Below are 14,189 nucleotides of genomic sequence, written 5' to 3'. Positions count from 1 at the left end.
GACTGACTAAACCTCTGAACTGTAAGTCAGCCCCAATTAAGTCTTGTCCTTTATAAGAGCTGCTGTGGTCTTCACAGCAATAAAACCCTAAGGCAGAAGTTGGCAGCAGGAATTGGGGTAAATCCTGGCCATGCTTTTGTTTGAAGGAATGAGGACTTGGGGATTTTGGATTGGGAAAGCAGTGGACCATCCTGGTATAAACATGGAAGGCAGTGAAGCGGAGGGTGATTCGAACTGTGAGGGTCTGAACCAAGAGGGGGGAGGGAAGAAGAGTTTTAGTATGTTGCAGAGAGATTGTTCTCGTCATATTTTGGTGAAGAATGTGGCTGCTTTTCTCTCCTGTCTGAAGAGTCAGCCTGAGGTTAAAGAGATTTGGATTAACTCTGTTGGCAGAGAAAATCTCAAAACAGACTAATATAGACTCTGCTGTCACACACACACACACACACACACACACACACACACACACACACACACTGAAAGGAGGGAGCTGAGCAAGGGAAAACACAAACTGTACAGATTGAGGAGAAAGGGGGCACCAGGAAATGGAATGGAGTCCGTCCTGTGCTCAAGGAGATAAACAGATTAAGAAATGGAATAAAGGGAGCGGTGGCCTCAGGGCAAGACCCCACCCAGCCAAGTCCCCAACCTGCGAAAAGGAATTAAAGAAAAGCGAAGAACCCGGTGTGGTAGTGTACAACTTTAATCCTAATACTCAAGAGACAGAAGCAAGCAGGATCACCTGGTCCTCAGAGCAAATTTCAGGACAGCCAAGCTTAGGCAGTGAAGGAATCCATGGAAAACAAAGTTGGTGGAGATGTAATTGCACAGTGAGGCCGTGCTCCAGCCCCGGGAAGCAGCAGAGCTCGTCATCTTTGTGGTTCTGGTTTAGAGTCAAGGACAGAAGAAAGGCTTCCGGAATTTGCCTCTGCGCCTAAGGCAAGCTGCCGAGGCCAGGCGTGTGGCAGGAGTGTCCTAGAGAGGCCAATGTGTGAAGTGTGAAGGTAGAGCCTGGATCTCACGGGAGACCCCAACAAGTTGGAGACGCCGGAGCCACGGGATGCCTGCCCAGAAGAGCTGCCCACAGGGAGTGGAGCCAGCCCAAGACAAAGAAGTGTGTTGCTGTCAGCGTGAATGAAAGGGCTTGGAGAGCCAAACCGTGCTTTGACATGACTCGGACTTGGAGACGCAGAGTTCATGGTTTTCCCAGATGGGTTTCAGTGCCGATTCCGCCTAGAATTTCCTCACTATCCTCCCTTCCCTATATTTTGGAATGGATATATATATCCTGTGCCATTATATGTTTGAAGTATGACATTTCTCTTTTAATTTTGATTTTATAGGGGATTACAGGTAGAAGATTGCATGAATCTCAGACTTTGAACTTTGGATTTTAAAACATTGTTGAGACTCTTATAGACTATGGGGTGTGGTGGAATATTATTCTAAGCTTTGTTACTTTTATTTATGTTGCTTTTGTTTAACTCTGCGAAGCTGTGTTTCTGTGTCTGTCTAAAACACCTGATGGTCTAATAAAGAGCTCGACAGTCAATACGAGGCAGGAGAGAGAAATGGGCCGGGGTGGCAGGCATCGCGTATAAATAGAAGGGTACAAGAGGAAAGAGACAGGCTAGGAGAGAACAAGGGGGCCAGAAATGAAGAGTGAAAGTAAGATATACAGTAAAAAAAAAAAAAAAAGGGGTGGGGGTACAGAGGCAAAAGGTAGGACAATTTAAGAAAAGCTGGCAAAAAACAAGCCAAGCTAACGCCAGACATCCATAACTAAGAATAAACCTCCATCTGTGATTTTTTTTTGGGGGGGAGCTGGGTGGTAGCTCCCCAAAAGCAAAATCAATCCACAACAATTTGGCACACCCAATAGGGGACATCATAGTATCCTTCTAGAGCTTGAGAAAGCTGGAAAAAGACATGGCTCCTCTAAGAGGCATTGCTTTTCAGCTGGCAGTGCTAAATAGAAACTAGAAATGACAAACTAGGTAAAAATGGCTTGTGGCTATGCAGGTACTGGCTTACATTGTAGAAAGGTTTAATGCAGTTCTCAGTCCCAGACCTCCGATCAGTCCGTGAGCGCTGGGCTTGGCTTCCCTGACCTGAGAAGCAGGCAGAGCCAGCTCACTGACCTGCACGAGGAGAGCCCAGGTGTAGCTTAGCAGTGTAAACTTGCTCTTGCTGTAGTGATACGTGATTTATGATTCATTAAAGGTACTAGAGAGCAAAATAGCAAAGCAGCCACACTAGTTAGCTGTAGAAGCTAGGCTGGTGGTGGCACACACCTTTAATCTCATGAGTCAGGATTAAGAGGTAGACGGATCTGTTAGTTCAGCGCCACACTGACAATATGAAATTGATTCAATCCTAAAAGAAGCAGGGCATGCAAAGGTGACCTTAGCACATGGGATCACGTGCCTTTAATCCCAGCACTAGGGAGGCAGAGACAGGATCTTAGAGCCTTTTGCTTTTTGAGGATTTGTGGAGACAGGATTTCCATTTCAGTTGGGTAGAGATAAGATCTATTGGCTTAAGTGCTTTGCTTTTCTGATCTTCAACTTAAAGTTTGAACCCAAATATCAGTCCATGGGTCAGTCTTTTATTATTGTGTTACACCATGCAGTCAAATAAGGCTAAAAAATATTTCAGTAAGAGGTCCAGATGGCGAAAACCTGTGAACAGGTTCCAGTGTGTTTCACGTGTGTAGGCTTAAGAAAGAAAAGAAAATGGGTATAGTCAAAGAAAGAAATAGATTAAAGATGGTAAAGTCTTTAAAGAGAGTAAGAATAAAAGAAAAAAAAAAAAAACCACATGAAGAGGAGAAATACGCAGGGAGTCTGGATCCTGTATGCTATTGTGTTGATTTTGAATTTTTTGACTGCTGAAAAGCAAGGACAGGAGACTTGGAATTGAAAGAGGGGCTGCTGAAATAAACCAGCCTAGATATTTTAAGAGAGCCTTAACTTTTAAAAAGTCAAAAAACGTATTTGTCAAATGCATTTGGAGAAGTGGTTTTGCTTTTGTTTCCACAGGAATCAAGAGGCTGGGGATTTGTTTCAGGCTGAAATGGATCTGGTCTGATCAAGGGAGACCTCCCGATTGACAGGTGATAGCTATCAACAAAGGTTATAACTGGTCTTCCCAGGACTTGGCCATTATCTCAAATTTTTCTCAGGGACCCTTGGCGATGTCTTTGACCACAGCAAGTGGGAAGAGGTATGGACAGGACCGCACCACATTCCCAAGAGAACGGGGGGGGGGGTGTCTTTGGTTATTTTGTGGGTTATGGGCATTTGTTATAATTTTAGGGAATATAGGGAAAAAACTATTATTAATCTCAGATATTTTGCTTTGGCATGTAATTTGGCATGTGAGTACAAATTCAAAGTCAGTTTTGTTATAGAGTTTTGTTACAACACATTGTATATATGTATCCACTCTTGTTTAAAGGACTTTTGTATATTGATTTAAGGTGATTTAAGTTACAACCCAATATATACATATGTCTCTGCTCTTGTTTAAGGTATTGTACCTAGGCAGTTCATTTTAAAAAATGTAAGGTAAAATTCTAGTTCTTGAAAGCTATTATTATTATGAACTATTTAGGATGATCAAGAAACATAGGTCAGTAGGTAGTCATCTATAACAATCAAATTTGTAGATATGCTAGGTATGCTTTCCAGATCATATCGGGATATATTTTAGATGATAGCTGGTCTTCAAATATTTCAAAGACCTACAGAATATGGCATTTAAAATGTTTTTTTTTTTTTTAACTTGGGGTTTTTTCAGACATTTACACAGCACCAATTTTATATCAGAGACAAAGGACATTGAAGAAACTCCTTATCGAATTCGCTTTCAATGTGGCAAGGCTAGCCATTTGGGAAAGAAGCTGCTCTTGCCTGGTCTGCTTTATAGAATGTTATATAAACTGGACATGCAGGACCCACAAGAAAGTGACTACTGAACTTTGCCAAAACAAGGCAGGCTGTTCCGTCAAAATTCCTGCTTCACTGGGAAGTCTGCCTGATACTCTGGTTCTGTAGGCTGAGGATGGATGCCCCAAGGTTGCAGAAGGAACTTTAGGAGACTCTCCAGGCAGTCAGCTATCTCTGTCATTTCTAGAGTTTTGGAAGTTGTTTGCAATGCACTTTTTGTCTACTCAAATAATATCCTTCTGGGTTCTTTGATGGAGCTGAAGATTAGATAGTTGAGAATAAATTAGGTATAAAACTCTAGATTCATTAAGATATGATCGATAATGGAGTATTTTCTTTTAATCTGCCAGACACAAATAACTGGAATTCATTATATTGTGAATGTAATCTTATTAATTGTTCTTACTGTGTTCAGTCTTACTATGTTAAATTTAAAAACCTTTTATTTTTTTGTTAAAGGGGGAAATGTTGTAGAATATTATTTTAGGTGGATTACTTTTGTTTATGCCCTGGAACATTTGTTTAATGATGCAAAGATGTGTTTGATTAAACCTCCTGTTGAGTCAGCAACTAGCCGACCGGAAGTGGTAGGGAGGAGCCAGGTGGAGAAGGGTTTGTTAGGAGAAGTTTCTGGAGAGACTCAAGGAGAGGAGGTGGGCTACTTGCTACTCAGCCTCTCTGAGGAGCAGAATTCCACCTCAACCTTTGAATCTTGAGTTCTTTAGAGGGACAGAGATTTAGTTAAGTTCTCATCATAGCAACCGGGAACCCTGCTCTGTATCTTCTGTTATCTTTGCCCGTATCCTCATTCCAAACTGTAGGCCTGGCTGATCTCTGCGGGGCTGGGCTGTGGAAGGAACGGACACACCTGTCTGTTCTGGAGCAAACCCCAGTACGTTAGAAGAAGAAGCAGAAGCAGCCCCGGCCTGGGCTTCAGCAAAGTGAGCGGTGTGGGTCTTAGTGAGCGTGATATAGAAGCGTCAGGTGGGTGTGGGTTGGCACAGAGGGAGCAGGACTGTCTGACTGGCCTAGGAGCGAAGCCCGAGGTCGGGGCTCTTGCTTTGGCTGCGTACAAAGCACAGATGGACCTGTGCACATCAGGGGAGCCATCTTGTGCTCTGGGAGCAGAAGAGACCGCAGGCCGCACGAAGGACTGCGCACAGGGCGGAAGCTGAAAAAGACCTCTGTGCACAGGAGCTGGGACGCCTCAGCTCTGAGAACGGTTCCCTAGTCCTGTTTCCACGCACCCAGGTGAGAGCTGAACGCTATTGGGGGGGGGGGCATCTGAACAACCCAGTGCTGGGCCCAAGGAATCCTATTCATTACTTCCATCTTGCCTACACTGCCTTGCAAACTGGTTTGAGACAACCATTGTTTTCTAGTTCTATTCTGAATGGGAACCACAAACCATGACGTCATAGCATTGTGGAGCTGAAGGGGGTTAAAAGCTATTGATGTTCTCATTGTACAGGCAACCGGGAACCCTCCTCTGCATCTTCTGTTACCATTCTGGGTACGAGCATGAGTCTGGGCTGCATGGCCTGGCTGCTCACAGGGCCTTCATGCCGTCTTTGGAGCTGGCCACTGGTCTGGCTGCCCCTCCACCGCGGGGAAGGGAGGTGACTGCCGAATGAACAGCACATTCTGTCCTCAGCTTCAGCTTTACTGCAATTCCCAGTCACAAGGGAAAGAAAACATTCTGAATTCTGAATTATTGATCTGTGTTCTAAGTACTCCATAAATGAGCGAGCGAGGAGGGAGACTCTGGTGCTGCACACTCCAAACAAGCCCACACGATGAGCAAGATTCATTCTCTGAGCCCCCTCCCTGCTCCTCGCCAGATGGGAAGAGATGACCTTCTACTGAGGCAATCAGCAGTGACTTACTTTCTGGAAGTGTAAGAACACGCAAAAAGGAGCTCCCCCTTGGCTAGAAGTCAGAGTTCCACCCCCCAGCAGGCCTGTGGGCGGGCAAGGCCTCTGTGGAGAAGGGGAGGACTGATTCCATACCACATCCCAGAGCACTATGTTAACACATGGACAAAGAGAAAGCTTTATTAAATCGCCTATTAAAATATAAACTAGACTTCTTTAGGGTTATAAAAAGTGTCCACGGCTCTGAGGGGGGCGCGTCGTCCTGAGTCAGTTCCACGGCACCTTTCTCCCCAGGACTTGGTTGGTCACTCTCTGTGGAAGAAAACGCGGAGTCAGGTGCAGTGTCCACATGGCTGGGCATCCTCACCTCCACACACTGCTGACGGGAATCTCCCTACATCTTGTGTATGCTACTCACCCACCGACAGAGACAGTGGCAATCAGGAAAAATGTGTTTCTTACAGTGTTTTGCAAAGATGGTCAGTAAGCAACACCATCTCCGTAGAAACAGATACTGGAATGGATGGACTGACCAACCCAGCACGGAAGGGCCCGTGTGATGCTAACACAGCAGGCCGGCCATAGTTCCTAGGGTCTCCCCCAATGCCCAGGCTCCTGGGTGCTCCAGACAGTTCTCATCTCTCACACTAGTCTGGCCTGGTCTTTAGCTTCTGCCTTTCAGGGTCCTCTAGAGGAGCGAGTGGCCTAGAAGGAAAACAGGAGCTGGCCGGTGGCCAGTGTGGGAATCTAAGGAAATTAACTGGTACCCTGCGCTAGGAGTCCCGGGTACCATCTCTCTAACCGCTCACTCCCTGCTGACACACAGACCTTGCCCAGGTTCTTTACACAGTTCTAGACTTGCAGGAAGGACTTGAGATCACCATGTAGGAACTAAATTGCCTGTGTGGAGTCTTTAGCTGCAGACACTTGGAAAGGGCTGGATCACGGTGCTAATGACTGAAATCTCAGCGCTTCTCAGGTGGCAGCCAGGTTGCTTCTATTCCCTCTGATCCGCCCCTCCATGGACAGGGTGTCAACCCCGCTAACCGTTTTGTAGTGCTGAGCTCGCAACCGGTAGGATTTATATTCTGATTTCCTCTTCTCCTCTTCTCTCTTCTTCTTCACTTCCGGAAGCTGCTCATAAACCCTTAGAAATGGCATAAGCAGAAAGAAAGCAGTATGGTTACCTGGCATGGAGGTACAGGCTCTCCCCACCCCTCTGGCCCATGGCCGCCTAGGCGTCCAGCCTCTGGACGGGGCCAGCCCCTGATACGAATCCACGTCCATGGATGTGGACAGCCTGGCCTGGACCCACAGCCTGGGAGAGAGATGAATGAAAATATAAAACACTGATAATACTGCTTATTTCCAGAAAAAGATCAGATTAAAGGAGTAAGTAAAATTCTGTTTTCCATGCTGTGTGCAAAACGTCATGGTTTCAACATAACAAAAAGGTATTTCTGAGTACTTACACACATGTATACAGATATAGACCCCTACTTACGCTTGTATCAGGATTGACTGAGGTACCCCAGACTAGTCTGGAAGTCAGCCTAGCCTTGGCTTACTAAATAATGGGCTTACATGGATATACAACACCATATCCAGCTTGTTTATTTTTAAAATTAATTTTTCTTTTTCTTTCTTTCTTTTTTTTTTTTGGCTTTTCAAGACAGGGTTTCTTTCTCTATAGCTTTGGAGGTTGTCCTGGAATTCTCTCTTGACCAGGCTGGCCTCAAACAGAGTTAAGTCTGCCTCTGTCCCCCAAGTGCTGGGATTAAAGGCGTGTGCCACCACCATCCAGCTAAAATTATTTCTTTTGTTAGCATACACCATTTTTCTTATCTGCCCTCCTCATTCTCTCTATCCCTCTCGCTGGCTGCCTTCTTTCCCAAGTAGTACCTACCCCTCTCTGCTTTCATGACACACACACTCCTTAGTCTCTCCATCCTTCAAGCCCGCCTTTCTACTTTATCTTCTGCATATGAACAAAGCATTTTTCTGAGTCTAGCTTACTTTGCTTAATACAATAATTTCCAGTTTTACCCGTTTCCAGCTGAATAAATCCTCATTTCCTTTACCCACTCACCTGCTGATGACCACGGGAGCTGCCCCAATAAACACGGATACACAGACATCTGTGACTGTTGACGGTGTACAGCCAGAGTGGCATAGCTGGTCACGTGATGGTTTCTATTCTTTTCGTTTTGTTTTTCTGAGAAACTTCCTACTGCGTCTACAGTGGCTTCCCTTCCCCATATATCCTGACTTGAGATGAAATCTCAGAGTTTTGAATTGCATTTCCCTGATTGCTCAAGATGTTGAACACATTTTCAAATATTTATTGGGCGCTTGTATTTCTTCTTTTGAGAATTGTCTATTTGGTTCATTAGCCTAGTTAATGAATGGAAGATTCGTATGTATTTAATCTCTATGGCTTTTAGGCAATAATCCCCTGTTGGATGGTGTTGTGGAATGCCCCCTTGTCTCGTGTGTGTGAACACTGCATCCCCAGCTGGTGGCACGGTTTGGGAAGGTCATGGACCCTCGTGAGGGAGGGGCCTTGAGCTTGGCCCTGCTTCCTGTTCACTCTCTATTTCCTGAGGAGCCCCCTGCTCCTGTCATTCAAGCCTTCCCTGCCAGCTACCGCTACAGTGGACTTTATACCTCTGGAACTGTAGGCCAAACTAAACCCTTTGGTCCTTAGGTTGTTTGTTGTCATGGCAACAAGAAAATACTAAGACAAGCTGAGAGGAGCTTGAGTTGAAAAGCAAGATGAGTGTGTACAGGATGGAGGGAAGACTTTTGAGTAGTTACTTTCTTCTTCTAAAAATATTTTCCAAAGATTATAATTTAAAAACCAAAAATCACTGAAAAGGACGCAATGCCCTGAGTGGTGGCAAACACCTTTAGCCCCAGCATTCTGAAAGTGCAGGCAGAGAAGGCGGATCTCTGTGAGTTCCAAGCCAACCTGGTCTACAGAGCAAGTTCCAGGCCAGCAAGGGATATGTTTGTCTCAAACAAACCAATTCAGTAAAAACAAAATGCCATCACATCAGAAGCACCCAGAAACTACCTGAGCGTTCTTATATAAACCAGATTCTAATGAGCACCTAGAAATGTATCTGGTAATTACTTTTTCAATGGCATTCTCACAATTAACATACGTGGAACTGATTAAGTAATGCGTAGATCATGCTTACTATGGCTCAAGATTCAAAAAGCCTCTGAAAAACTGGTCTAAGAAATGGCTCAGTCTCCGTGGCCGCTCTTGCAAAGGACCCAGGTTCGATTCCTAGCATCAATGTGGCAGTTCACAAATGTCTGTGACTCCACTCAAGGAAACCCAACACCCTCTTTTGCTTTTGGACTCTAAGGACACTGCATGTGTGTGGATTTGCACACTTACATACATACAGGCAAAACAGACACATAAAATCAAAATAACCTTAATAACAGCAAAAATCCAGTCTCTTGTACCCCTACATCTAGATGCTCAGTTTTTGTTTCCCAAAGGGAACCAACCACTAATACCAATTCCTCTGCAACTTACAGAAATAGTGTATGCATGTACAAGTCTACACAGCTACAGAAGCAAAGGTTACCAATGCTGCAATGGATTGAAACTGAGCACGCTTCTGAAACTCAAGTGCTCAGGCTTAGGTTGTCTTGGAGAGCAACTGATCATTTCTTAGTTGGAAAAACTCCTAGATAAAGATGGTAACTCAATAAGTATTTCAAAGTTATTTCTTAGTTTCATCCAGATTTCTAATAAAGACAAGCTCATCCCTGGCACTGCCCTTGTTGCTTTGCACAGGAACCACTCACACAGTGTGCTCTGAGAAGCAACTTCACTGACCATCTCTGGGAATGCGCCTTTACTCTGGGGCTGGGATGACCACCAGTGGCCTGGCTTATTTATAGCTGCATAATTACTCTCATTCTTCTGGACTTACCGTTTGGTCCTCTGGATCATTTCCTTCTTTCCAATAGGCTTGCTCTTCTGGACAGCCAGGAGGACTAGACAAGACAAAGAGTTCATTAGCGGACAGTGCACGTAAGGAGAGGTGTGGCGTTGTAGAGCTGTGCAGAGGAGATGCTGGGCACTACAAAGCCTGACCTGCATTAGGGGTACTATGACCAAAGTCTAAACCCACTGTGGCTGGCCAGTGTGAACCTGACTACTGACTAGTTGATGGGTAAGGCTGACAGCTTTAGGTGGCATTTTATACTTTCACAACTTTCTTGTGTTATTTTATTGAGACTTGCCAGTCGGTGTAAATGGTAAGAGCACAGATCTTGGCTGCAAAGCTGAGCTCCTTCACCAAGAGAGTGTAACGTTGGGTGAGCTATTTACTCTCCTTGTGAAGTAAGAGCGTTAAGACAGCGCTGTTCTTAGAGGTGCCGTGAGAACAGCGCTGGGCAGACCTGAGGTCTGTTTATCACCACGATTTTCATAATGCACTCTGAAACCAGGAACACAGGCTAGGTCACTAAGGAACCAGCCTTACGGCCCTCTCTTTGAGACAGAGGTGCAGTGACGAGGCTAGCAGAGGCAGGCTTCCTGGGGTCACAGACCAGGGGAAAACGAGGCTGGGCTGGTCTTCTAGCTAAGGAGTCTCAAGTATCAGCAAGCAAAGTGGTGCTCCTCAGCACAGCACAGCTGCTGGGCAAAATGGCCTGAGGCACACCCCTCCTGCTCAGGACAAGGGACATGAGGCACAGCTCTCCTGCTCAGGACAAGGGACGTGGCAGATACCTCTTCTGGGCAGGGGTGGCACAGTGTTGAACAGAGCCTCCCGCTCACTCTGAAATAAGCTCTGCAGCTTCCTCTCCTGAACAAGTAACTTCAGGCGCTTTATCCGTTCCCCAGAGCGGGAGATAAAATCAGGTCTGTGAAGCTGAAGAGCTTCCTAAAGGTGAGAAAACACCTCATGTTAATAACACGGCCCGTTCTCAAGTGCCCAGAAACACAGCAGCTGTCTCACAGGTTTGAGAGCCTGCAGGGGAGGGCACCCACGCAAAAATCACAGAAAGCACGGACAAGCCTTTGGGAAAAGCTGAGGACTAAAGTGGGGTCACATGCAGCTCTTCCAAATGTTGGTAAGACAGAGGTCAGTTCATTCCCTTCAAACAAAGTCATCGTTAAATATCATTTCCTTTACCATCAAGGGATTTGGTAAGGCCTGGGGAAGAGTTCAGGGGTGAGCGCATGGTTAACACTGCAAGGCCCTACAACGATGCAATCCTGACCCAAACGCCAGGCCTGCTACTGCACGCGTGGGAACCTGCGGGCCTGCTATTGCTCCTGCACGCGTGGGAGCTTGCCCGCCTGCTCCCCGTGTGCAGTGCCTTCCTTCTCCTGATGATGGTGGAATGACTAAAGCCCAGCATGCCAGTCACACATGCCCCACAAAAACATGGCTGGAGTCAGCCCCACATCACTGTGCTTACCTGCAGGGTTGCTCTCACAAATGGCCTAGGAGGGACCCGGCCACCATCTCCCCCAGGGCCCGGGCCCCCACGGCTGCTCAGGCATCGTTCCTGCCAGTTTTGCTCTCTTAGTGGTTCCCGCCAGGGTTTGGTTTTGGTTACTGGTTCAAACCAGGAGATGCCAGGGCTGTAAGTCTTAGGCAGGTTTTCTTTCTTAGATCCAGACTTTTTATTTTCCACAGGAACAAACCATGAGACACCTACAGGAAAGAGTTTCAAGAAGAAACTGAAAAGTTTTATTTCTTCGTACCCAGCTACAAAGACATGAATGCAATACTGACTTGCAAAGGTCTCATCTGGTGGGGGTAACAGCCCCCAGGGTGTCCTTGAGTTGGTCTTCACCACAGTAGGACTCTCTGAATGGAGTTCTAGTGACACTCAGAGAATGCCATGTGGAGTCAATGCACAGTCCTCGGAAGCAAGGGCGAGCTCAGTGTTGCAGGAAATGCAGACACACCTTTGTGAGAGTCCCTGCTACCCAGAGTTAAAAAACCGACCCTCGAAATACAAACCAACCTACCTTCACAGGAGTTTGGCTTGATTTTCCTTAAGTTTCTGTCCCGCAGATAACTGGTAAGGAACTTTCTCTCTTTGGTGGTTTCTTCTGACCAGGAAGTGATGTCACTGTCCTCTTCCAGTCTGGCCTCACTAGAACTGGGAGTTGGGAAAGTCACCCCAACATCCCGAGTGTATTTTTTGGCACCAGTCACAATCTCCAAGTTACCTGCGGGGAAAGACAGATGTATCTGGGAACAGACTAGAAACTTGGCTGGCAGGCTTAGGGTCAGAGGTGAGCCCCTGGGGGAGGAGGAGAGGCAGAGAGAGGGAAAAGCAGGCAGGCAGGCAGACACACACACGTGCACGCACGCAGGTTTAATTTCTAAGTGGCTTTAACTATCAGGAAGAAAGAAGAAATATGGATTTGGCTGGTTTGGGCTTTCAGCTCCAGGGGAACAAGATAGCAAGCCTTCTGGACCTGCTGCCAATGGCTTAGTAAGCAGGAGGTGACAGGAGGGAGCTTAAGACTGAAGGACGGGAAAAAAAGACCGACTTTTATAAAACCAAACTCTTCAGGCACAAGCTTCACATTCTCCCAGCCCTGCTCTCCAGTCACTCTGTTTGCAACTCTGGACCCCAGAGGACTACTCGCTTAAGCATTCACTTCCCTTTGTTTTTTACAAAAGGCACACAGTAGCAAACTGTACATACGCCTTCTGTTCCTTGATTTCTCTCTCTCTCTCTCTCTCTCACACACACACACACATACACACATGCGCACACACACACTCACTCACGCTGGGGACCTCTGCGTATGTCGGGAATTCTTAACCTTCTCTCCAGCTCTGGGAGAGCCTCCTCCTCCTCTGTATAAAGCTTCTCCATATGGAACTACAGTAATTAACTTCACCGTTGTTACTGACAGCTATCTAAGGTGATTTTAATTTTCTGCTACAACACCCCTACTTTTGCACATACTTAAGTATTATCTATTGGCTAAGTCCCACTGGGTCAAAGTAAATCTGTTAAGAGCTGCCAAACTGCTTTTACGGAGGCTGTACCATTATTTCCCTACATTGTGGCTTATAAACTTGGATATTTTAAGTACAATTAATAAGTAAAAAAAAAAAAATAGATCAAAATATGCAGGTACTTTTAATCTTTATACCCCTTATCACGAGTAAGGTTAAGTACATGTGTTGAAGAAGCATTTTTTTTTTTTAAATCAATGAAAAATTTAAATTCAAAGGATTTACCAGCTTGTACACCCTTGTTCAACATGTGCACATTTCCTTCATCATTAAGAGTAGAGTCCAAGGTCAAGAAACTACCAGCAGATGAAATGGAGTCAGAAGAAATAGGATTTGCCACCTGGAAAAATGAAAGAGACTGTTTTAGAGTGTGCTGTAGCCTGGGGAATACTACCCTACAAGCCCCCTAAACCCTCTCTAGTCAAACTACTGAGACAGATGAAGGATGCATCTGTGATGGGAAGAACCCCGCTGCACGGACAGGCCCAAGCCATTGCAAAACAGAGAGCTGGGAATTTCTCTGGGATTTGAGAAACTTGCCAGTAATTCCTCCTGCTGTTGGTTATATAGGATTGTTGTTGTTGTTGTTGTTGTGTTTACCACAGTAGGTCTGTTGGTGAACACTTAGAATGTTCAGATTTTTTTTTTAATTATTGTAACATGACTGTGAACACTTGCTTAGAAGTTTTATGTACGCACTTCCATTTCCTTTAGGTGCGGAATGGCTTATGGCAACATTTTAATGCTTTAAGGAACTGCCTGCGTCTTCAGAGTGCCCGTGTGCAGTGTGTCCAATCCTCCCACATCTTACCAAAGCTCGCATCATTCATGTTTTTGGTGTGGCCATTACAGGTGTGAATGGAAGTCGCCTGCGCCTGGACAGTGAAGATGCTTTTGTGCTCCTGTCTGTCTACCTGTTTTATGTGTTTGAGGTCACCTCTCAGCCTTTTGGGTAAGGTCAAGTGTGGCGTCTGGTCTCATCAGCTCTATATTTGGTTGCAAGTCTTACCAGGTGTACGGCATTTGTTTATTGGAAATAAAATTTGGTGTTCAAACGGTGAGTAGAGCACTGTAACAGTTTCTCCTTGCGAGCTGTGCTGTTGGTATCAGACCTGAGGGTTTTTGTGCCCCACTCCCCCCAGTCAGGGCCACAAAGATTTTCTCCTATGTTTTCATCTTAAAATTTGGTTCTCAGCATGTCCCACCCGCACCTCAGAATAGCTACTGTGCCATTCGTAAGGGGCAGCGTCACACAACAATCTCAAAAAAACTGTTGCTTTTAGTAATTATCTCGCTCGCTCTGCTCAGGGCACTTTTATGTGATGTCGTGTTTAAAGCCATCT

At 45.7% G+C, this 14,189-nt stretch overlaps 1 protein-coding gene across 1 annotated transcript in view; it reads right to left on the bottom strand.

Moving 5' to 3' along the window:
* Nucleotides 1-5,969: 5,969 nt before the first annotated feature.
* The window catches only part of Alms1 (ALMS1 centrosome and basal body associated protein), a 66,543-nt gene continuing 58,323 nt past the window's right edge, over nt 5,970-14,189 (bottom strand). The window contains exons 17-23 of the mRNA XM_051203251.1: nt 13,072-13,186; nt 11,838-12,041; nt 11,279-11,517; nt 10,584-10,737; nt 9,781-9,844; nt 6,872-6,971; nt 5,970-6,136 (exon numbers count right to left, since the gene is read on the bottom strand). Of these exons, the coding sequence (XP_051059208.1) occupies nt 6,092-6,136; nt 6,872-6,971; nt 9,781-9,844; nt 10,584-10,737; nt 11,279-11,517; nt 11,838-12,041; nt 13,072-13,186 (921 nt within the window). The 3' untranslated portion in view covers nt 5,970-6,091. The remainder of the gene's footprint in view (nt 6,137-6,871; nt 6,972-9,780; nt 9,845-10,583; nt 10,738-11,278; nt 11,518-11,837; nt 12,042-13,071; nt 13,187-14,189) is intronic.

The sequence above is a fragment of the Phodopus roborovskii genome, unplaced genomic scaffold (genome assembly GCF_943737965.1).
Source record: "Phodopus roborovskii unplaced genomic scaffold, PHOROB, whole genome shotgun sequence".
Classification (NCBI taxonomy): domain Eukaryota; kingdom Metazoa; phylum Chordata; class Mammalia; order Rodentia; family Cricetidae; genus Phodopus; species Phodopus roborovskii.
The sequence above is the reverse complement of the archived record's forward strand: the minus strand, read 5'-3'. Positions and strand labels throughout refer to the sequence as shown.